The sequence below is a fragment of the Podarcis erhardii genome (assembly GCF_964252035.2).
Source record: "Podarcis erhardii genome assembly, chromosome: Z".
Lineage (NCBI taxonomy): Eukaryota > Metazoa > Chordata > Lepidosauria > Squamata > Lacertidae > Podarcis > Podarcis erhardii.
The window spans coordinates 47059601-47084044 of NC_138504.1; the positions used below are offsets into that span (position 1 = coordinate 47059601).

Consider the following 24444-nt stretch of genomic DNA (forward strand, 5'->3'; position numbering starts at 1 on the left):
AAGTTGGTGGCCTTTGCTACATCTTGCAGAAAATTTAATAAAGAGGTGCAGCACAGATCAGTTTGCACAATGAGCCAAGTGAGTCCAAACCTGGTCCTAGACTGGGGGGCTGGGGGGCATTTATAGCTGGCAGTCCAGATGCTTCAGTCCCCCAACACTCAGGGGCCATTTGGATGGGTAGGCAGAGCTGCCCACCTACCAATCATCTGACATCAGGTGAAATATTTTCCTTTCCCCTCCTGGTCTGAAATCAAACCATGCAGGCAAATGGCACAGCATGAATTGCAAGTACAGATGATCAACTAACTCTCAATGCTTCCAACGGAACAGGGTCTGCAGATATCACTCATTTCAATGTAAAGGGGTGACAAAGTGTCATATTCAGTTAACTTCTACTCAGTCGGCCCATTGAAATTAAATGACCAAAGTTAGCTATGTCTATTTCAATGGGTCTACTCTGAGCAGGACGAGAACTGGATTTACAGACTTAAAAACAATGATGTAAACGAATACAGATCGCATTAACTTGGTTTCTCATGACCACAGATGAACATGTAAACTGCGGCAATTTTCTGCCTCTTTTTCAGTTTTCTTCAAGATTCTGCAACATCTATCCCAGCTGCCCATCTCAGAATGTGCTACACTTTGTCAGCTCCCTTCTTAAAATGCGGCACCCATAACTGAAAAAAGTACTCTTAACGTGTGGCCTGACCAGAACAGAACGGAGTGGAACTATTTCCATCCGGTTATCTGTGCTTCAATTCAAAGCTAAATCTTAAATTTTCTTCAAAGAATCTGAGTTGTATCCACCTTTCCCTTGAGATAATAGACGGATGGGATTTAATGTTGTGCAACAGAAGAATCCAACGCAATAGCTGCACTAGCGGACACTAGTGGCACAATGAACTGTGCTATCTATTGTGCAACAAAATTAACTGGCAACCCATTCATGAACTTTTTTGCGCAACAAGATTCTGCTGGAGCAAGCCAAGTACACTGCTAATTGACTTTAATTTAGTGCTACACTGGATACAACAGTCTTTCTCCAAGTTAAAAAAATGCTAAAGGTGACATTAATCCAGTACACTGTGCATGAAAACAGCACATCATGGAAAGGGTGACTCCTGTTGCTTGTCATAATGACCATGTTATTACCGAGGAGGCAAGTTTGGTCATTGTTTGAAGACCATACCTGCCTCCAGGTCTGGTCCTGACCAGAAGGTTACAGGTATCAACAAGGGTGACCCACATTACCTTAAGGTGCTGCTGTGCAATGCCAGGTCAATGATTCACAAGACCACTGCCGTCCATGACTTGACCATAGATGGAAGAGTTGACCCAGCATGTGTAACTTGGTTAGACATGCCAGATGGGTCTGTTCTTGCCACTGCTCGTCCACCAGGTTTCTCCTACGCACAGCAACCCAGAGCATGTGAGCAGGAGGGGGCATTTACAGTGATTTTTAGGAAATCATTAGCTTGCACCAGGCATCCTATTGGGAAGACCCAGTTTTCTAAGTGGAAGTTGGGCAATAGGAGCAATACTGAATTCCTATTGGTGTATCTACCTCCCCACTGCACCAAGGATTCCCTGCCCAAGTTGCTTCAGGTTGTGGTGGGTGTTCTCCTGAAGACACTTAGTCTAGTGGTCCTACGGAATTTTAACATCCATGATGACACAACCTTACAATGGGCCACTAGGGACTTCATGGAAAGTATGGCCTCCATGGGGCTGTCCCTGAAAAGGTTTGCTCCAACCCATAGCCATGGACATGCCATAGACCTGGTGTTTACCTCTATGGATGTGGGTGATCTGACACTAAGTTCCAGTGGAACAAAAGAAGTGCCATGGTCGAATCACTTCCTGGTGCAACTAGACTTCTCTGCAGCTCTTCAGGTGCAACTGCAGGGAGGTGGGACTGATTCAAATGGTCCCCCCACTGCTTAATGGATCCAAATGGCTTTCAGAGAGTGGTGGGGGATGTCTTCTCCCATGTTGATGGCCTTTCAGTTGATTCGCTTCTGGCCTGCTGGAATGTGGAGTTAACCAGGGCTATCAACTGTTTGGCTCTAAGTACTCTCTTCAGTTACATGGAGCCCAGATGGCCCCATGGTTTTTCCTGGAACTGAGGGCAATGAACCAATTGCTGAGACAGCTAGAGTGCCAGTGGTGAAAAACTTGTTCTGAATTGGACTGAATACAAGCTCAATGTCGAGTCTACCAAGTGGCGATAGCAACAGCAAAAAGGACCTTTTTTGCGCCTCTATTGCATCTGTGGAAAACAGCACCTGGAGACTCTTTCGGGTGTTTTTTAGTCTAACAGAACCACCTTCAACATCGGTACCTGGTGAGGAATCCAAGATCTCCTGTAATGATTTTGCAAAAAAATAAAAAAGGCAGATACAATTTGGAAAGTGGTAGACTCCACCATGGTAGGAAGGCCATGGTGGGAAAGTGCCAGAGCTCTGTCTAGTCAGGTTCAGTGGGATCAGTTTCAACCTGTTACCTCTGAGGATGTGGAGAGGCTGCTTAAACGAGTGAAACCAACTACCTGTCTCCTTGATCCTTGCCTATCCCAGCTCATAAAAGCAAGCCAGGCTGGGCTGGGCATTGAGCTCTGTGTTTCCCAGACCCACTTAAAAAAGCAGTTATTAAACTCATCTTTTGAAAAACATATTTGGACCCGACCATTATGGCCAGTTATTGCCTAGTATCAAATACTCCATTCCTGCACAAGGTGATTAAGCAGGTAGTCACTGAACAACTCCATCTGGAGGATGCAGGCCATTTGCATCCCTTCCAATTCAGCCCCCATCTTGGGACTGAAACTGCTTTGGTCACACTGGTCAATGATTTCCAGCAGGCTAGGGACAGAGGTGAAAGCTGTTTCCCGGTTCTGCTGGATCTCTCAGTGGCTTTTGATACCATAAACTATGGTATATTCCAGGGGCCACTAGGGGCGCCTTGGAAGATGGCGGATATTAACATTTATCCAGCTCACACAAGGTAATTAGAGGCTGATTATGGGGAGTAAATCAGTTTCCCTAACATCTCTCCAGGGGGGAGAGATGCAGTTTTCACCCGCTGTTGCCATAAATCACCCCCGAGTTCGGAAGAAGGAGGGGGTGAGGCACTGGGTGCACAACCCTTGGCAGGTCTCAGAACTCCTCCGAAGCTACTTCCAGGAGTGAAACTAGTTGCGTTACTTATAAGAAAAAAATTGGTGAAAGATAACGCACATGCTTCAAGAGAGGCAGGAGGTTTTTATCTGCTAACAATTTTACCACTGAAACGAAGAAGACTGAGACAGAAGATTACATCAAAGTACTATAGACAAGCTGGTATGTGGATTGGAGTGCAACGGAACTGAAGGGGGGGAATGACTTTTTATCTTTTTTGCTCTATGTGATTAACTAATAACCCCCCCCCCCGAAGATCCGTCACAGCAACTAATTGGCAAATGGGACTAAAAATGAACTGTGTGGGAATAATATAATTAAAGGTTTTACTCTGTAAAGGATTTGGAAAGAAGAAGGGCTCTCTTTGTGACGCAGTTAGAATGGAGATTGGATACGAGACCTGTGTTGCAGGAAGTTTTGTCTTGGGGAGGGCGAGCCGAAGATTTATTACTTTCGATGAGATTGTGAACTGGAAGGGGCAGCCCTCCTGGAAAAAGACTAATTTACGATGCAACAGGTCGGAAAAGCTAAAGAGTGAGCTTTTAGATTGTATTTCATCGGAACGACAAGATGGCGATTGCTTGCTCGAGCGGAAAGGCCTGGACTATTGGAATTCACGAGAGAGCAGTACAAAGTCCACACAGAAATACAAATAAGACTGTTTTTTTTTCAACCCACTTGCAGAGCAATTCAGAGGTGAAGGAAATGAAAATGAGTTGTGACAAGGATTGAGAAGAGGGGACTGGAAATATCATTCTTAATATGAAAGCAGCAGAAAATATTCGAGGATTGGACTCCTGCCGATCAAGAAACATGGGTACCCCCCACAAAAAGAATTTACAATTTGGAAAATAATTCGATTACATGATATGTATTGTTATAATTTGGACTAATTGGTTTGATGTGTTTAATTTGGTAATTTGAAACTTAATAAAAATTATTAAAATAAATAAATAAACTATGGTATATTCCTGCACCATTTAGGAGGGTTGGGAGTTGAGGGGCGGTAATGCAGTGGTTCCGCTCCTTCCTCCTGGGCCGTGTCCCGTGTTGCGGGGTGAGTGTTTGGACCCCTGGGCACTCAGTTGTGAAGTGCCTCAGGGCTCTGTCCTCTCTCCTGTGCTTTTAAACATTTATATGAAGCTGCAGGGAGAGATCATCAGGGTGGTTGGGGCTGAGTGTTCACCAGAATGCGGATAATACCTAGCACTACCTCCTTTAAATCAGAACCAGTGAATGTGGTGAATGTCCTATGTGTCTGGAGGCGGTGAGAGGATTGATGATAGTTAATGGATTGAATCCTGCCAAGACAGAAGTACTATTTCTGGGGGGCAGGGGGTGGATGGGGGTGGAGGACTCCCTGGTCCTAAATGGGGACTCACAGCTGTGCAGGTCAGTTCTGTGTCCAGGGCAGCTGTCTACCAGTGCTATTTGGTATGCCAGCTGAGACCCTAACTGTCTGTGCACTGTCTCACCAGAGTGGTGCATGCCCTGGTTATCTCCCACTTGGACTACTGCAATGTGCTCTACGTGGGGCTATCTTTGAAGGTGACTTGGAAACTACAACTAATCCAGAATGCGGCAGCTAGACTGGTGACTGGGAGTGGCTGCTGAGTGCTGACCTTTAAAGTCATAACGGCCTTGGTCCTGTATATCTGAAGGAGCAGCTCCACCACCATCACTCAGCCCAGAAACTGAGGTCCAGCACCAAGGTGGTTCACTCACTGCGAGAAGTGAAGTTGCAGGGAACCAGGCAGAGGGGCTTCGAGGCAGTGGCACCCGCCCTATGGAATGCCCTCGAATCAGATATCAAGGAGATAAATCACTACACAACTTTTAGAAGACATCTGAAGGCAGCCCTGTATTAGGGTTTTTTAATGTTTGATGTTTTATTATATTTTTATACGTGCTGGAAGCTGCCCAGAGTGGCTAGGGCAACTCTGCCAGATTTGTGGGGTATATTATTATTATTATTATTATTATTATTATTATTATTATTATTTCTCCACTATGTGATAATCAAAGGTTGACTGCCTCTGTGAAGACTCCTCCTGAGCTTCCTAGAACAATGGCCATAGATAAGCCATGAAAAATACTGTCTGCCTTGCATTGAAAGCAAGGGGGAAAGCGGATGATCACAATTTGCGACATGGACCCCATGTGTCCAGTGCGAAACCACTGTACAAATGACAACAAAGTGAACTATCGCCTTCCACTAAAACAATTATGCAGCAGAGCCCCAGCTACTCAGGTTCTGTAAAACTCTTTTCTCCGCTAGAGTAAAGGAGAGTTAGCTGGCAGGAGCCTCAAATAGTCCTGGCAATCCTTCCAGCCATTTGGCTCCTTCTCCAAAACTAGGATTTTTATTTTCCTTTTGGCTCAATCCTGCCGCTCCTCGAGCCACCCAACCCTCTGGTCTTGTCTGAGAAAGGCGGTGCCTGCCAGCTGGCTCCAGCCAGGTGAGCTGGTGCCCAGTAGATGCTCCCCAAGGGCGCATAATTTGCAAATCAAACAATTTTTTAACAAAGTGGGAGGGAGGGAGAGAAATCAAGTTCAGGATTCATTTAATGCAGATATTTAGTGTGGGGGAGATAGAGGGAGAATGAATAAAATAAACAACCAGCCCCTAAAGCTTATGTTGGCTGCATCCTTCTTGGCGGGCTGCTCTTTGAGTAGAAGAAGCCTCTTTCCCCCTGCCAGAGTGGATGGGGGAGGTCAGGGTGGAATAGGGCACAGCCAGCTAGGAATTTTGAAGTAGTGCAGAAGCTCAAGGGAGTTTTTGCCTGGTCTGAAACCAACAGTGGCCACATTCAGGATCAATTCACAGCCCCCACTCCCACCTCAATATGATTATCTGTCACAATATGATTATCTGTCACATTTCTTTCACTTTTTAAAGCTCATTGAGTTTTGTAATCCTGTAGAAAGCCAGTGGTGATATGATGATGTTGATGATGATGATGATGATGATGATTTATTTGTACCCTGCTCCGGGTTTCCGCAACCACTCTGGGCGGCTTCCAACAGAGATTAAAAATACATTAAAGCATCAGTCATTAAAAACTTCCCATATAATGGTTGGATTGTCAGAGGAGGGCCTGGGAGACCGGAATTCAAATGCCAGCCCAGCCATGAAGGTTAGTAGATGACCTGGGCCAGTTTTCTTTTCTTTTCTCAGTCTCACCTGCTTCACAGGATTCTTGTGAGGCTAAAATGGAGAATTTTTTTTGGGGGGGGGGGGCGACATACACTACCTCAAACTTCTTGAAGGAAAGCTGGGATATAAAAGTAAAAATGAATAAAATAAACTTTAAAAAAACCTTCCTCTCAGCAAGGACAATTTATAACGAAGGACATGCTTCCCCTCCTCATATATTTTCCTTTTATATTATGGGCTGTACCCACGCTAGTCATACTCAGAGTAGGCTCACTGAAATTAGTGAGCAGGACCACACTCATTGCCCCCTTGCTGATGAGGTGGTAAGGGTGGTTGCCTTTTTCTCCATTGAAAAGTACATAGAACTGAAGGTGAAAGTTGCAAGAGTTATGCTTTTTCACTTTGTCCGAAATAAAAGCTTCCATTATCAGAGCCATTAGAGGGCTGAAGCAGCAGTGGGACACCTCTCAGGCCCCCTCTATGTGGCCCTCAGGACTAGAGGTATAAGAAGCCATCGTTTTCCGTTCTGCCTTGTGTTTGCCGCAAGCAGCATTGCTTCTCCCTCGCTGCAGTTCATATTCTGCCAAAAACTACCTTATCCACCTTGCTGTCCAGTGTGTCAAAATTCCATAACATGTAATTAATCAATTTAATTGCTATTAATTTCCATTTATTCATTTGACCGGAAATGAATTAATTGCATCAGTTACATCACCATTACATTCTTCCACCCCATTCATCTCACTGCAAAGGAAGCACACTGCAAACATGGCGGAAACATGATCAACAACATGTCGTTTGTTGACTGAAAGCAACAACAACAGTCAATGGATTAATTTCCATCCTGAACATAGGATAAATAAGTAGAGGTTAGCAATACCTGCTCCTATTTCCATTTTCATCAGAATTCTCCAACAAAACTCCTCAGGACTCCCCCTGTGAAATCCTTCCTTAAGGACTTTTGCCTGGCTGGAATGCATTCTTGAATGATAATGCCTCCTGCATGCCTGGATGGGGAGATGTCCGGGTAGCTGTGCAGAAGAAGCCTCTGACTTTCATATGAATTAATTTTTGAATGCAGCCTAGTGTACACACTTAAGGTTCACATCAATTGCCCCACCCACTTTTGCCTCTCTCCCACTGAAATGCAGCTCTCAGGAGATTCCTCCTAACGGAAGGTGGCCTTGGAGGCTAAAAAAAGATTCCCTGCAGCTAGACTAGAAGGGACTTGAACTGCTTAAGTACCGTATAAACAAAGCTCCCCCCCCCCAAAAAAAAAACTTTTCAGAAGTTGAAAAGTAATGACGGGAGATTGGTTCTGTTTGTTGCTACAGTTTTTGTCTCCCCCAAGCTAAAGACATAAATATTTCAGGACCATTTCCTCCCAATTCATCTTTGTAATTATTTGTTTATATGGCCACAGGTGTGTTCCATTATTATATCCATGATATAACTTAACAAGCTCAAGATTGCTCCTGCTACCCCCAGCTAAGGGCTGCTGGTGCACAGTCCTGCTGTTTAGAAAATTCCCTTTGGAACTGGCATAGGGTTGGGAAGGGGTTTTCCAACACATATAGGAAATGACACACAAGGAGGGATTGTCAGAGAATGCTGATGGAAAAGGATGAAGAAATTGCTGCACGTCCTGTGCTCGTTGTGGTCAGGAAAAGAAATCAAGTCAAAGGAATAAAATTGGGATCCGTCCACATTGCTATTGTTTTAATCTGCAAATGATACACAATTAATGGTGGAAGCAGGGTATGTTTACATTTGCTTTGATGTCTCCTTCATATCGTAGAACAGAAAAGGAGAGAAACAGTGTGGATTGTGACAAAGACAGGCCAGAACAGAAATCACTGCCTTCTCACATCTCTACATGTGAGTCATGAATACATGCATGCACATGCGCGCATGTGCGCGCACCCACCCACCAGGGGAGAGGTTGTGGCAAGGGCGGGCCTGTGCCCTGGGGAGAGCCCTGAAGGTCAGATAGAGAGGCCCAGAGGGTGCATTAGGCCCCTGGGCCTTGGGTTCTGCACATTTTCATCATGAATGAACCCAAAGCCAGTCCACAAGAGAGGAATGACTAGGCTCTCTTTGCCACAGATCTCATGGGATCTAGCCATTCAGGTTGGCATCCTCATACTAATGGGTACGATGCAAAGCTTACTGAAGTGAGGAGTCCTCAAAACTGTTTTGTTGCCCATTCATATGGAACAAGCCCAACCATATGTGCATTCCCCCCCAAAAAAGAAGCAGAAACCCATTACCACAAAGCAGAAGATCAAAGAGGACAGTGATTTGCACAATATCTGCATACGCTAATTTCTACAGCTATATGCAAGTTTAAAAATAGAAATATAGTCTCTCTTACCCTAGTGGAAAAGACTGTGACCAGGTGATCTGTATGCCTTCTCAGTCTGCTAGACAGGTGCTCTCTACCAGATGAGCAACTTCAAGGCCCCTCCTGCTCTCCCTCCTTAAGAACATCAGAAGAGCTGCTGGATCAGGCCAAAGGCCCATCTAGTCCAGTATCCTGTTTTCACAGTGGCCAGCCAGATGCAACAGCATTCTTCCCTACCTGTGATTCCCAGCAACTCCCAGAATACTGGCTACAAACCTGGAGGTAGAACATAGCCATAATGGCTAGAAGCCATTGCTACTCATGCCACCCACAAATTTGTCTACTACTTTTAAATCCACCCAAGTTGGTGGCCACTGCCACATCTTGTTGGGGGTGTGAATTCTGCCACTTAACTACGAAATGTGTGAAGAAGTACTTTCTTTTGTTTGCCCTGAGCATCACTGGATGACCTTGAGTCTGAATATTATGAGAGCGAGAAAGTGTGAAAAACCTTTCCCCATACACTTTCTCCACAGATTGCATAATTTTAAAGATATATATCATGTTTCTTCTTATTCACCATTTCTTTAAACTGAAAAGCCCCTAATACTTATTGGAGCTGTTTGTCTTTAAACTGGGCTTGGACCAGACATCCCTTCAAGTAAATCTTCAAATAGAAGACTAAATTGATGATACATCGTCACCCTAAGTCTAATAAATCCCATACACCTATAATGGTCACAAGTGTGGCAGGAGGAACACTGGAATCTTCCTTATTCTGTCATGCCACTGGTCCATCTAGCGCAAATTGACTACACTGACAATATTGGTAACAGAACCCCAAGATTATAGGTAGGAGCTGTTCCCAGGTCTACCCTGGAGACACCAGGGCCTGAACATGGGACCTCCTGCCTACAAGGGAGATTCCCTACCACTGAGTTTGAAAGTGGAACGGACTCCCTCAGAAGGCTCTCCGTTATTGTAGGTTTTAAGCAAAAGTTGGGTGGCCATCTGTCAGGCATGCTTTAGCTGAGATTCCTGCATTGCAGGAGGTTGGGCTAGATGACCCTCAGGGTCTCTTCAAACCCCACAATTCTGTGATTCTATGAGTTACAGCTGGTAGAGACAGAAGTATGGGAGAAGTCATCTAATGTGCTTGTCATTTTGGGGTCTTCAGTGCTTCTGCCGAAGGATTGAGTGCTGCCTATGTTGGCTGTTGCATCTCTCCACTTCTTTTTTGAACATGATTTTTTTTAATGACTTGTCTCCAGTCGCTGATGACAATGGGATGGTGGTGTTTTTTTACAATGACACGCTAAGAATCCAGAGGCATCTCAGAAAAAACTGCTAAAAATCACCTAGGATTTCCCACTGCACATCAAAGAGCAGGATAAACAGGATTCTCATTCACATACTGCTTCTGCCCTCACCCAGGAATTATTGCTTTGCCCACACATTCCTCCTATCTGCTGCAGTTCTGATGCACTGGGAAACTGCAGAGGAGGAGACAGGGGGTGGGGTGGGGGTGGGGGTGGGGGCGAGGGAAGCCTCATCAAAGTCCTGTTTCCAAGACCGAGTCATCATGTTCCTCTCATGTCCCCACTGAGCTGAACTGCCCTGGAAAAGTTTCAACCTCTGACTCACGTCCAGCACGTCTATTTTAATCTTTTTACATTCTTACATCATTCCAGGAGGCCCAATTGTACAATAGAGCAAACAAAGAGCCCGCTGCTCCATCTATTGAGATTTTACAGCAATCAAGAGCAGGGATGTATAAACATCTGGCTTTAGATCCTTCCCTCTGCTTGTGTATACATTGCTCCAGGGAAAGAGAGAGATGTTTCAAGAGATCCGTCACAGGAAGAAAACGCTGATAAGCTGACATGGAAGAAATCATCCCTAGAAGGAGTTGCACTGAGGACAGTGATGTATCCTGCTGCAGATGAAACACAGAGGCAAGGTAACAGGAGATTTGACTCGGTGCCCAGTTTAAGAACAGGAGAGCCTGGCTGCTGGATCAGGCCAAAGGCCCACTTGGTCCAGCATCTTGTTACTTCACTGGCCAAGCAGATGCCCCAATGGGAAACCTGCAAGCAGAACCTGAGCACAGTAATACCTCTCCCCATCTGCAGTTCCAAGCAACTGGTATTCAGAGGCATATTGCCTCCAACAATGAAGAACATAGCCTGCCATCATGGTTGGCAGTCACTAATGGCCTTGTCTTAAGTGTATTTGTTTAATCCTTTTTAGAGCCATCTAACTGGAGATGCTGGTGGGACAGTGTTCTCGAAGCTACCAGCATAAGTTTGACCAAGCTGTGGGAGGCAGTGGAAGACAGGAGTGCCTGGCGTGCTCTGGTCCAGGGGCCACGAAGAGTCGGACACGACTAAACGACTAAACAACAACAATAACTGGAGATGCCAAAGACTGAGCCTAGGATCTTTCTGTTTGCAAGCAGATGCTCTATCACTGAGCTATAACCATTCCTCAAAATCTTTGGTTTTATTACTTCTCCCATCTCTTTTCTCTACCACCCACCAAACACCTGGCACGGTTATCCACTTGGTTGTTGTTTTTTCATTGGGATTTTGTTGTTTGTTTTATGGTCCAATTACAGATTCAAGAAGCAGGAAGATGGCATTCATGACTGGCATAGGTACTGGCCAATCAGTGCTAAGAGAATCTAGCTTCTGCTACATTCTGCTACATTGGGGGATGGGGCTGTTTCCTGCTAAGCTTGATCCAGGAGGGACAATTAGCACACACAATCCAAAATGCATGACTGCATTTTCATAGCAGGCTTTCTGTTGAAATTATGCAAGGTCAAGCAAATTTAAGATTAATTTAAATTATTTGTCATGGATTACTTTAATTCCATGTTATGGCTTTAGATAGTAATTGTGGGTGGTTTTATTAATGGAGGAAGAGAAGGAGGAGGAGAAGAAGAAAAAGAAGAATGAAAACCCTGACTTCAGCGTGAATATATATTTGCAAAAGAAATCCCACCATTCCCCAGAGGGAAAATACAACTCCATTTATGAAAATAAAAACAAATGCTGTTAAAAAGTGGGGGGTGGAGATGGCGTTTTTCAATGGAAGATTGCACAAGTCAAAACAACAGCTGGAACAGATTGAGTTTGCAGGCACAATGTATGTAAAACTGTTTCAGAAACTCTGACCAGACCCCCTTACCTAACAACCGTTGCCTTGTTTAGTTACTCTTGAGTCAGAGAGTTTCTCCAATCTTTCTTTTCTTTTCTTTTACAGTTGTGTTCGCCTCTGATGTAACCAGTTGTCATTAACTTTGGCAGATGCTGTTATTTTCCTTTCCCACCCCACCCCCGCCCCTGTGAATCCTTTCTTTTTCATTGAACAGAGGTAGGTAACCCTTTATCAGCCTGAGGGCCCCATTCGCTTCTGGGAAACCTTCCAGGGGCCACATGCTAGTGGTGGGCGGAGCCAGAGGAAAAAAAGGGCGGGGCAGCAAATGCTAACTTCACCTCTTACCCCAGTTTTGTTTCTACACCCTGCTCACAAATCCATGCAGATAGGCAAGAGGCAATACCAGAATTTAAGCACATATTCCTGCCAGGCAAAAGTACTTAGTGACAGTACAAAGCGTGACAAGTGGGGAGTTTGGCCTGGGGAGACGGGGTGGGGCTGTTCCGCCTGGCCTTTGGTTTGGACTCAGTCTGACCCTTATGTTTCCCTCCCCTTATGGTCTTGATTTATTGGCTGCTTTTAAAATGAGGCTGCATCCTGTATTTTAAATTGGTTATTTTAAATTGTATTTTAAATCTGCATTTTAAATCTGTATTTTAAATTGGTTTTTTTCGTCCCCGCCCCCCATCATGTTTTTACTGTGATTTTATTGGTGTTAGCCATCCTGAACCTGGCTCCGGCCGGGCAGGGCGGAGTATAAATAAAATTTATTATTATAAAAAAGGAAGAGAAAAATACACTGAGGCAGTGTGATTGTGTAGGATTTCTCAAATTCCCACCTGTCAGTTATATGCAGTGCTGTTTTTCTAGAAAAAGAAGTGCTGGAACTCACTATGAACACCTCCCTCGTTCTCTTAGAGTGGCAATGGCGCCCACCTCAGAGGTGCTGGAACTGAGTTCCAGTGAATTCTGGCTGGGGGAAAAGCTCTGATCATATGACATATGACACATGCCACTCTGCAAAAGAAAATTCAGGACTATGCTCTAGCTGCCCTCCCAATTATTTCTATGTAGCTCCATCATCATGATCACCTTGGGCAGTTATCCATCCCTTCCACCCCCCGCCCAACAAAAAACACTGCCTCAAAGTGATTTACAAAAATGTAGGATATCAAACAGTTCATCCAACTATTTTAAACCAAACATAACATAAACCAAACATAACATAAAATAAAACAAAACTTTCTGAACTTGTTCACCCAACAAGAATATATAGGACCAAGAATATAACCGACCACACGGAAAGCTGGGGATCGAAAAACAGGCCATGGATCTTGCTGAAATAAGATCTTTAATTCAAGCTAAATTCAATTCCTCCTGCTGAATATAGAGCTCTGGTTTTGCCTCCAGCACCTTCTGCTGCTCTTGAGACTGGGGAATGGGGCTGAAAACATGAAGGAAGCTTAATCCTAGTTTGTTCCCATCCTCCTCTACAAGGAGCAATGCAGGCTAAGGAGGAGGAAGAAACAGAGAGGATGCATAACCCCCTGGGCTGGTTGTAGGTGGGGGCTGACTCAAGGCAGAATGAGGTTTGGTGCAGCAGAGCCCCATTTGGAAAATATGGACATGCCCTTTATAAAACCAAACAAGACTTGCAACATTCCCAGCCCCATTATACAACATGACACACAACCAACCATTCCCTCCCTGCAAAAAACACATTCTGTCTGAGATTCCCACCTCCACCGTCCCACTCCCATTTTTAAACTGTTTAAAACAAAGTCTGCATAGTAGACGAAGAAAAACTTTACCGGCCTACCCATCTTGCCCCTCTTCCCAGGAACTCCGGGGATTCCCTAGAAAACAAGCAAAGGGGGTGGGGAGAAAAAGTATTAACATCTGGTGGAAGTCAGAAGGAGACACAAAGTCCAAATCAAAAGAGAAAGGGGATTTTTTTAATATAATATTTTTTTAAAAAAAACCCCAGAATCAACTGCAGGATTATTATGGGCCAAATTGTCAGCCGCTGGCTGTCAGCTGCAAAAGCAAGGAAATGTGCAGGAAGAGGATCATCACTTAGGCTGAGGAAACACACACACACACACACACACACACACACACACACACACACACACCCAGGGCAAGGAAACTGAGGCATAGCTTAGCAGAAGGAATAATTAAGCTACTGGTCTGGAACCAAACGAAAGCCGAAGCCAAGACTTGCTCAAGAAACTCTGTTTATGTTTCCTATTTGGTGACACACAGAAGCATTAGATCAGCGGCTCCAAATTTCCCCTCATCCATGCAGACGGCACACTCACACTTTTCCAGAATCTGCTTCTCAATAGAGTCCTCTAGGTTTTGCCAACGAAATGGATGCGGTGCAGGAAGAAAAGGGCTTCATTTGGGCATATGGGCACAGTGTTGATGGGGAAGAGCTATTAATTCTAGGACAGGCGAGACCCGGGTTCAAAATCCCTGTCTGGCCTTGAGCCTTGGGCCAGGCGCTAACCAGTTCCTTCCCTACAGCCCCCACCCCCACCTCAGGTGTTAAGATAGGCAGTGGGGACCCTCTTGTTAGTTCCACTGCCCTTGGAAGCTTGCAGGTGGGGAAGGCCCAGGAGAAGGCCTTCTCTGTGGCATCCCTAAGATGTGGAATTCCCTCCTCACACAGGTGCATCTGGGTTATGGAATTTCCCTTGTACAATATAGTTTTTGTCGTATGCTGACGGGAGCCTTCTTTGGAAAAATAAGCCAGGAGGGGTGATGGAAGGGAAGAAATCTGGTGGCCCCAACACACAGCAGGACTGGCTCACCACGTTTTGAAAAGAAGTGATACATCGCACCATGTTTATACATGGTAACCATAACATTTCCATGTTCCATGCAGCACCTTTCTCCTTCATTTTCAAATGGGGTAGGCATGGGGCAAGGGAGGGCGAACCTCCCCACTGAATTTTAGGGGTGAGGGCAAAATTCAGGGTGGGGTGGCAGAACATGGTAAGGTATGGACCACTCCTCTTGGCAAACCCCTTCCCCCGCTGCCCCACTCACACACTATGACGCTGTCAAACCCACAATCGGGGGGGGGACTTAGGAGTGCACCCCAAATGTGTTCCTGATTCTTTGGGGGGTTTCCCCTTTGCAGTCCAGCTTGTATTCAAACTGGGCTGCAAAGAAAACTCCATCACGAGCAAGGGATTGGCTGCACTAGAAAGTTTCTGATGGGGAACTCCATAGTGCAGCCAGTCCCAATGGGACTTAGCACCAGTGCTGATCAGGTGATCAGTGCTGGCAGCACATCTCACTTTGGGCAGAATTTGGCCACAGTGAGGGGTTCCCAACTGTGCTGGATGTTTCTCACCAATGATCTGTGGGGTTTATAGGATGGAAATAGAAGCCACCATTATTAAATTTATTCCTCATCAATAAAGTTTCCTGCTTGGCAGGGGGTTGGACTCGATGGCCCTTGTGTTCTCTTCCAACTCTATGATTCTATGAAATTTAAATAAAATCTCCCCACCTCCAACACACACACACACAGAGAGAGAGAGAGAGAGAGAGAGAGAGAGAGTGCATTTCAGTGAACAATAGGAAATAAGGTTCCAATGAGTAACATTTCCTGGCTCTGGTTTGGTTGCCTATTATTATTATTATTATTAGCCACTAAATTTTTATATTGCTCTTCATCTGGGGATCACAGAGCAGATTATAATTGGCTCTTCCTCACTTTCTTTATAGCAGAGACAACATTGGATGAAATGCTAGCGGAGGCTGACAATAGAAGATACCAGTGTGAACCCTTCCATTAGGCTAAGAGAGACAACCGTCTCAGTCAGCTGATTCTGAATGACATGAAAGGGTTGTTTATTCAATAATAAATGGGAAATAAATTAATAAAACTGTTTGATAATAAATCAGATCTATAATAATCTTATAATAAATCATATAATAAATAATTATTATTTATTATTATTTATTCAATTTATAAGTTGCTTGCTATGTAAAAATTCTCTAAGCTACTTACAAAACTTTAGAAACATAAAAAATACACTTAATAATAAATCAATAGGGTAGTATTCAACTTTTACTCAGAGTACACCCACGGAAATTAATATGAGTAAGTTAGGTCCATAAATTCCATTTGGTTTGCTCTGAATAAAAGTTAGTTGAATGCTACCCATAATAAATTACTTGAGTAATTGCAACAATAAATAGTAATCATAATAAAATATAAATTAATGTGACCATTATTAATTAATTAGCACTTGCTACATAAAAGGCCTCTAAGTGACTTATTATGCTTTAAAAGCATAAAACACAGTATGAAATAAAATAAAATAGGTTAAATTAGTATTATAAAATGCCAGAGAAAGGCAGAGGCATTTACGGGATTTTCAAATGCCACAGGAATGTGGCTGTTTTGGGGTACAATGGACCTTGACTTCTGGGGCACAAGCATGTTGTGCTTCATGCAGAAAAATGTCTTGGGCTGGCAGGCAAAGCAACATGTGCATCTGTCAAAGAAGAGAAAAGATCAAGGCAGCCGCCAAGACAGACAATGGCATGGACAACATGAGAAAGACAAGACAGACAGCAGTTTTGGCACAAAGAAGGCAAAAACTCACTCGTTCTCCGTCAGCACCGGGCATCCCAAATAATCCTGGCAGTCCAATGTACCCCTACGGAGGGAAAGGAAAAAACAAAGAGCATTTTGTCTCCTCTGATGCGGTGGGTTGGGATCAAGTCCTGTCCCTTGGGAACAAGTAAAGCATCTTCCAGCGCTGGTCCAGGGAAGCCGTGATGAAATAAACCTTGGGGCAAGTGTATATGCCCATGGACTGCATGGTGCTGGCTTCCACGATGTAGTCCAAGGGCACATACCCTCACACCAGGGACCATGAGGACTCCAGGAAGGAAGGCACCAGCCAGCTAGGGCCTTACCTGGGCTGGCTCAGGGTGGACCTGGGAGAAATGGAGCTTCGATCCAGGTTAGCTATGTGTGTGTGCAAAAGTTTCTGCTGCTGGCATTTTGTGTCACAACCCCACCAGGGAGGAAATAACTAAGACCTTCAGGAACCAAGGGAGAATACAGCAGGGATGGGGAAGGTCTGTAGCCCTCTAGAAGTTGTTGGGTTTCCCATCAGCCACAGCCAGCATGTCAAATGGTCTGGGATGATGCGATTCGGAGCACCAACAACGTGTATGAGAAATGCTGGGGTAGCTGAGTCATTAGAGTATGAGACTCTTAATCTCAAGGTTAAGGGTTCGAGCCCCGTGTTGGGCAAAATATTCCTGCATTGCAGGGGGGTTGGACTAGGTGACCCTTGTGGTCACTTCCAATCTACAATTCTATGATTCTATATAAGGCTGCCTTGTACCAGGTCAGACCACTAGCCTGTCTAGCAGTTTATCATCTGCAAGGATTCTTGCAGCTCTCCAGGGCGTCAGACAGGGGACATTCCCACCTTACCAGGAGATACCAGGAATGGAACCTGTGACATTCTGAGTGCAAAGCAGATTATCTTAACACTGAGCTATGGCCCTTTCCCATAGGGCTCACCCACATCCTTGAGTTTGAGGGTTAAATGCCTTTTTTGTACTGCAGGTAGATGTACTTCACAATGACATGTGGAACACTGGAAACCCAGAGGCTCTTCCATCCTATGTCTAATGTTCTCTCCATACCCAATTTGCAGATTAACCCTGGCCAACCACCTCCAGTTCCTTCTCATTCACCCAACTAATAATAATAATAATAATAATAATAATAATAATTTATTTATTTATTTATTTATTTATTTATTTATTTATTTATTTATACCCCGCCCATCTGGCTCTCTCTTTCAGAAACTAACTACTAAAATGACAATGCCCCCTCACTCTTTGAGGATGGAAATGTGTTTGTTATCTCTATCAGACTTTTTTTTTTTAAGGACAGCTGGGGGATAGGCTGTGTTGTGGAGCAGCCTGTCATTACAGGATATTAAACAGCCGATCAGCCCCTTCCCCCACCTTCTTCCCTTGTACAAGAATGAAAACCACTGATGGGGTCAACCTTTGTTTATCGCTTGCAATTTTCCCGGTGATGAGAGCCAGCTGGTAGCATTTACTGCTCACAAGGAAAAAGAGCACATGACAACCAGGGAGATGGATTTATTGGCTCAGAGCTTCATGTTGATTTAGAATTGCAGTGGAGAGTAGGAGGCAGTTAACCGGAGCTCTGCTTCTTTCAAATAAAAGTGAAGAAGAGGAGGATGGAATGGAAAAGAGGCAGAAGCTTCTCGAAAGTGAACAGTCAGGATGAGCCAGCCCAAGTGAGGACACAAAGCACTACTGTGCATCAGAGGTGTTGGCCTTTGCATGTGGGTTCAAGATGCTGGTTCACTGTTAGAAGCAGAGGTGTCAAAATCTGGCCCCTTGAGTAGCTCCCTCCTTACAAAGCTAAGCTCTGGCACTAGAAAAGCCCTTCAGGATTAGACCAAAAGTCCACCTAACCCAAGCGGGGGACCAAGACTTCCCAGGTTGTTTGCTACTGCAACAACTGCAGTCAGGGGTAGACTGCCTATGAACATGAAAGTTCCATTTCATTATCCTGCTAAACCAAGGTACTGGGCCTCAGGCCCAGGGGCCAGATGTGGCCCTCCAGTCCTCTCCATGGCCCTCTGGACTCTCCCTGGTCCCTGCCCTGTGCTGTCTGCTCAAGTGCTTTGCTGACCTGATGGCATCTTTGAGACTTGCTCACGTCCTTTGCATGCTCGGACAGGTGATGGAGCTGTGTGGGGTGCAGTGCAGGTAGAAATACCTGGTTTTTGCACACCTGAAATGTAGCCTGCACTAAAGGTAAAAATTGCATCTGTTGATCCACCTACCTTTTCCTCTGCTCCCACCCACCACTGGTATGCAGCAGTTGAGCTGAAAACAATTCTCTACCCTTGCACCAGGCCACTGAATCTGTCTAATCAACATCTAAAGATTGGATCCTACAAACCTAACAAAGCGAAAGGAGAGAGAATATGCAGGACCGCCTTCAGTTAGGCCAAACAGCCCGTACTTTGAGGCAGGGGTGATAAACCTTTTTGCACCAAGGGCCACATTCCCTTCTGGACAACCTTCCAAGGGCCACATGCCAGCAGTTCAATTACACCAAAGATACTCAAGGTAGGTGTGATGCAGGGCCATGGGTGTACATGGGGGGGGGCACGGAGGGACACATACACACACCCTAAATAAAAAAAATTGATAAAAATACATAGCAAACTGAGGTTCTGTTCCCCCTGGCAAAGCCCCCCCCCCCCAAATCCTGGCTCTGCCGCTTTGCAGGGCTGGTGAGTGCTGTGGACAGAGAAGAGTTCCAAGAGTTCAGACAGAGCTGGAGAGCCACATCCTGTCTCCTGGGCCAGAGGATCCCCTCCCCTGCTTTACAATCTTCTTCTTCACAGACCCCGCTCAGGTGCTCGCCTGTGAGGACAATCAGGCTGACAGGCTCATGAAACAGGGTCTCGCCCCGCAATTGTAGCAGTCAGTTCCCCTGGACATTAAGCAAGCTCCTCTCCTTCATAGTATTAAATGGGTCTAGAAACCCCACTTCTTCCCTGCTGCTTTTAATGAGTGGATTTAAATTAGGCTGAAATACAGTATTTATAATAATGTGACTTAGTTTTGTGCTTGGTAGTTTCTGTCATTTTTGTGCAGGCTTTTTAAGGTTGTCTTAAACTGTGATTGGTTTTCTCCCCCAATCTATGCATTTTGCATTGTTTTGGTGGTTTGTTTTGAGCCTTTTGAATGTTTTTCTATGTGGTGGGAGACATACCCTCCCTATAAGTAGTAAACTAACTCCGTAGGGAAGCAGGGTGGGCAGTACTTTCCTCTTTGCTTCAGGGCAGGAGGCAAAGTGAGGCAACTGCCTCAGGTGACAGATGCTAAGAGACAGCAGCGAGAGTTCCCTGGCTGTAGCAGGGCTTGCCACAGGGCCTGACCTGGGGCCCTAAACTAGTCTGCTGCTTCGGATGCAATGTAAGCTCCTATCCCACCCACCAGTGCTGAACTCTCATTCAGCCACCAGTCCAGCCAGCTTCTGTACATTGGGTAGAGAGGGAAGAGGCCATGCCGTCTTGTCCTCTGCCTCAGGCAGCGGAATATCATGGGCTGGGCATGCCTTGCTGTGCTTGTTTTCCACTTACAGGGCAGGGGTGGTGGTTCCACCACAGAGCCTAACCTCTGCATTTCTAGCATCTCATCTTGGAGCTTAGCTACAGGCTGAACCCAACAGGCATCACCCAGCTTCTTCCACACGTCAGTTACATGCTGCTTGAGGATTTGTTGTTGCCAAAGACAGCAGGGAAACCTATGCAAGAGTTGATTAGGCAGAGCAAGGAAGAGTGGAAGAGAGGCATCTGCTGAGACCTTCCTTCCTGCACACACACGCACCCACCCAGTGAATCCACTGCTATTGAATTCCAGCCTGCCCAGGAGCTGTTGCACAACCATGGGCAATTCCTGCAAAACCTAAGGACAGTAAGCCAAGGGCAGGACAGCTGCAAGGGAGGCTGGGCCTGGCTCAGCCCCCAACATGTGCCAGGGCAGAATGACTGGGAAGATACTGATAGCCAACAAGCAGGCTCACAGCAGTTCATGGACACTTGGAAGCAATAGGTCCCCAGGCAATAGGACAGGCAAGGCTGGTTCAGGGAGAAGGTAACGTTTGCTGCTGAGACACAGACCCACTGCTCCACACAAACCTGGCAGCAAGCCTTGGACTGCTTCCTTTTGCAGCAGCTGCTGGCAGGCAGGAGCCAGGGCAAGCAGGTCAGTTCCAGCTGCTCCTCATTCCAGGAGAGCAAGTCTCATTGGCCCAGGCATTTAAAACCCAGAGCCCTATAGCCTGGCAATGACCTGTGCTCCCAGTTTACATGTGTGCTTTACTCCCATTCATGCCAGGACTGCTGTGCAGTGGGCCACTTTGCTGTCAGGGGTTCCTTAGCAGCTGTTCTTCACTGTTTCCAGAAGTTATAGGAGCGAGTGAAGGCTGGTCCATTAGGGCAAACAGGTGTGCTTCAGCCCCTCCTCACCTGCTTGCCTTCCAACTTACAGTCAGTTCAAAGAAGAGTGTTGGTTGTCAGCTTCCTTCTCTTCCTTAGGCTCAGTGCAGAGCTCAGCAGGGCAGGGAGGAGGACCATGGGGTGGCAGGGGTAGGGAAGGACACCAGAATCTGTTGGCTCCGGCTTCACCTACTGCTGGCTCACTTGCCTTTCACCCTACTGGTCCAAGTGGGTCCCAGTCACCACTGCCTACTGGTTCCCTCCTCGTCCATGTCAGTGGAAATGTATAAACAAGGCTCTCTCTCACTTACCCGGCTGCCTTTTGGACCAGGTTCTCCTACAGGTCCAGGTAAACCCTGAAACACAAGAAGGGAAAAACAAAGCAAAGCAAAGCAAGAAAGACAGATAAATGTGGACATGTTAGAACTTTTTTAAAAATACACAAACACACACACAAACATCTGCAAACAGTTCCAAAGCAGAGGCTTCTCTTTGCAATTTAGGAGGCAGTCCAAGAGATAGCTAGGAAGGAATTCAGAGGGGAAGAATTATCATCATCACAATAAGCCTCCGGAAACAAATGCCCTAATTGTTACAGGGAGATGGCTCTGCAGGCATTCACATTTTAAAACAGAACTCATAGTTAATTCTACTCCATTCCAGAGCAGCTCAGCTGCAACAGAGGAGTGGACTGAATGCAAGAAGGAAAAAGCAAAGGCTGGTTGATATCAGATTGTAGTAAGTTGCTCACGCACATGTACAGGCTACAGGTTGACCTCTGTGCTAATATATTAAGGAGCTATCAGCTGCATTTATCACAAGGTAATGGAAAGCCAGGCTTAAATCCCAGGCCAGCAACTTTCAACCCTGCTCTGTCAAATTAGTTTTTTGGGGGGTGGGGGTGAGAGTGCAGAGGTTTTCCTAATTACAGGAATGTGATATTGATGGTAAACAGAGGCAAGTTAAGCCCATGGCCAATGCTTAGCTCTAATAGAAGAACTGAGCATGTAGGTTCAGAAGCAGGAGACTTCTGGAAACCAGCTGCTGTGGGAAAGGCAATGGAGGAGGCTGGCTGCCTTCACAAAGGACTTGTCATAGGGGAGGGGTTGGGTGGTATCAAGCTTAGAATTGTGAAACCAGAGACCTGTGTGTTGCTGCCCTACATCCACCTTCCCTAACCTGGTGCTCACCAGATGTTTTGGGCTCCCCTAATGGGAGGCTTTGAAAGGCTTTAAAAACCTCTATTTTTCAATGGCTTTTAACTGATGTCCTTTTATTGGATAGGCTACAGGGCGGCTGGGGGTGTGAACATGCCCTCTAGTGGTGGCTCCCACTACCCCTGACCACTAGCCTGGTTGGCTGGGGCTAATAGGAGCTGCAGCCAAGCAACATCTAGAGAGCACCATGTTGGCAACCCCAACTTTAGAGGCGTGTTTCAGAGGGGGATTTTAGTCACAGTTGGAGCTGGAGAGAAAGGGAATAAGCCTCCTCTTCCCAACAATGTCCACCCATCTATCCACCCATACCTGCAACCAATTAAAGATGAAACAAAGGCATAGCTGCACACTACATGTTACCATGTAGTTTGACTTGCAGAACTCATGAGGACTAGGAACTTACGAGAATCTCAATTTCTGTATCATTGCAAGGGGTAAATAAAAAAAACTGGCAAGATGAATAAGGGTTAAGGACTATTTGTCTGGAAATGTAAAGCTCATCCATTCTCACTGTTGAAATAAAATATTCCTATTTGAGACTAGGGAATAGGAAAAATGTATTAATTTCGATCTCTCCTCCTCTTATTCTTCCATCCTTAAGTTTTGCATCAGTGTGTGGATATTCTTTTGTGCAAGAGGCACATTTCTGCTAGCCATTCCCTTATTTTATGCATTTTTTCATGTTTCCATCACTACTGCATGTACTTTTGTGCACCGTTTCCTATCATATGCACATTTTTTTTTGTGGCAAGCTGTGTCACAAAGTTCATACACATGTGAATTTCAAAGGACAGCTCTGTTTCAGTTGCTCATGGGCTTAGGGGGTATAAATTAGGTGAGCTTGTACTAAAATGCAAAGTGAAACAGATTTCTCTCCCATTCCTATAATAAACTTCCATGGTTATTTACTCTATGCCAGTTGCCAGACTAAATGAAATTGAACGATCTCCTTCCACCTCCAACTTCCATCACCTCCAATTCAGGAAGCTCTGAAAGATAAACCCAGATCCCACTGTCAAAATGTTTGTTTGTATGTTTCTGCCATCAGGCCAAAGTTAACAACTTTGCCTCCGACGCCTGAACCAAAAAGAAGCCAAAGCTTCCAACTTTTCCACTGCGATGCAAAACCAAAACTTGCCAAAAGAAGAAGTAATGAAAGCACCGAATAAGGAAAGTAAACATAACTGAGACTGAAGAGGTTAGTGTGGGCAGCTGTACTATATTGGTCCCAGAGGATAAGAAACAGTGCTATTCTGCACCTTCCCCCCTTTGAATAAGCTTCTGTTGCTGAAAAAAGCACACAAACCTTTGGCTTAGACAGAACGTTTCATCAAACAAATGAGAAAGCTGGAAACTTACAGGGAGAAAGCATTCTTGGTGTCTCATGGCCTCTATTGCTGTGCCTTGAATAAACTTTTTGAAAAGTTTGTTGAGCCATGCAGGGATAAGTGGACATTGTGGCACATTGCTTGCTTACTTATTTATATTTAGTATTATTATTTACAGGAACGTTCAACGGGCCAAAACAACTGAAAGTCTTGTGACACATGCCAGGATTTCTCTATTAATAACGAAGAAAGAAAACAGTTGATTGATGGTGACAGCACTGTGTCAGGTATGAATCTGAAAGTCAGTTCCACAATCTCCTGCCCATTCAGAATGACCAGCGTCAGTTAAAAGCTTGCATACCCTTTTCAGCAACATAGGCTGGCATACAGCTAGGGTTCAGTGCAGGCCAAGCCTTTGATGCTCCTTTTATAGTTGCCTCCAAGAGAGAACTTTGATTTCTGCAGCTTCTTCAACAACTGCATTGCCTCAAAGAGAGAAGGTGCAGCTATATAACATCTCCCTTCCATAAGCACACACACATACACAACGCAGCTGCCCTTCACACCACATTTCACCCAGCAATTATTATTTTAGACACAGCAATAACAGGCGTGCATAGTGGAAAAGATGTGGGTGGGGGCCGTCCAGAGTGCTGCATGCACTCTGGCACATGCTGAGCCATTTGTGCACATGACCTGTCCCGTTCCTTTGCACGGAGAAGAGAGCCATGCATATGCTTTCCTCCACTGAAACAAGCAGATCATGCAGAAGACTTTGCATGGCGTACATGTACCAAAAACTCCTGTGGCCTCTAACTCAGGGATAGGAGAACCTGTGGCCTTCATCCCTGTGGTCAGAGATGATGGGAGCTATCAGCATTTCTTTCATACACACTTTTTTGCAAGACAATGTTAAAAAATAATAATACATGTTTGCATGTTATTTTCATATATATATATTTTATCCAGTATATGCATTTGTGTGCACATTACTTTGCTGGGGAACCGCATTGCAA

The 24444-nt window shown here is 45.2% G+C and overlaps 1 protein-coding gene across 1 annotated transcript in view; it reads right to left on the minus strand.

Moving 5' to 3' along the window:
* The window catches only part of COL27A1 (collagen type XXVII alpha 1 chain), a 253068-nt gene that overhangs the window by 156013 nt on the left and 72611 nt on the right, over positions 1 to 24444 (minus strand). The window contains exons 10-12 of the mRNA XM_081846708.1: positions 21195 to 21239; positions 16471 to 16524; positions 13654 to 13698 (exon numbers count right to left, since the gene is read on the minus strand). Of these exons, the coding sequence (XP_081702834.1) occupies positions 13654 to 13698; positions 16471 to 16524; positions 21195 to 21239 (144 nt within the window). The remainder of the gene's footprint in view (positions 1 to 13653; positions 13699 to 16470; positions 16525 to 21194; positions 21240 to 24444) is intronic.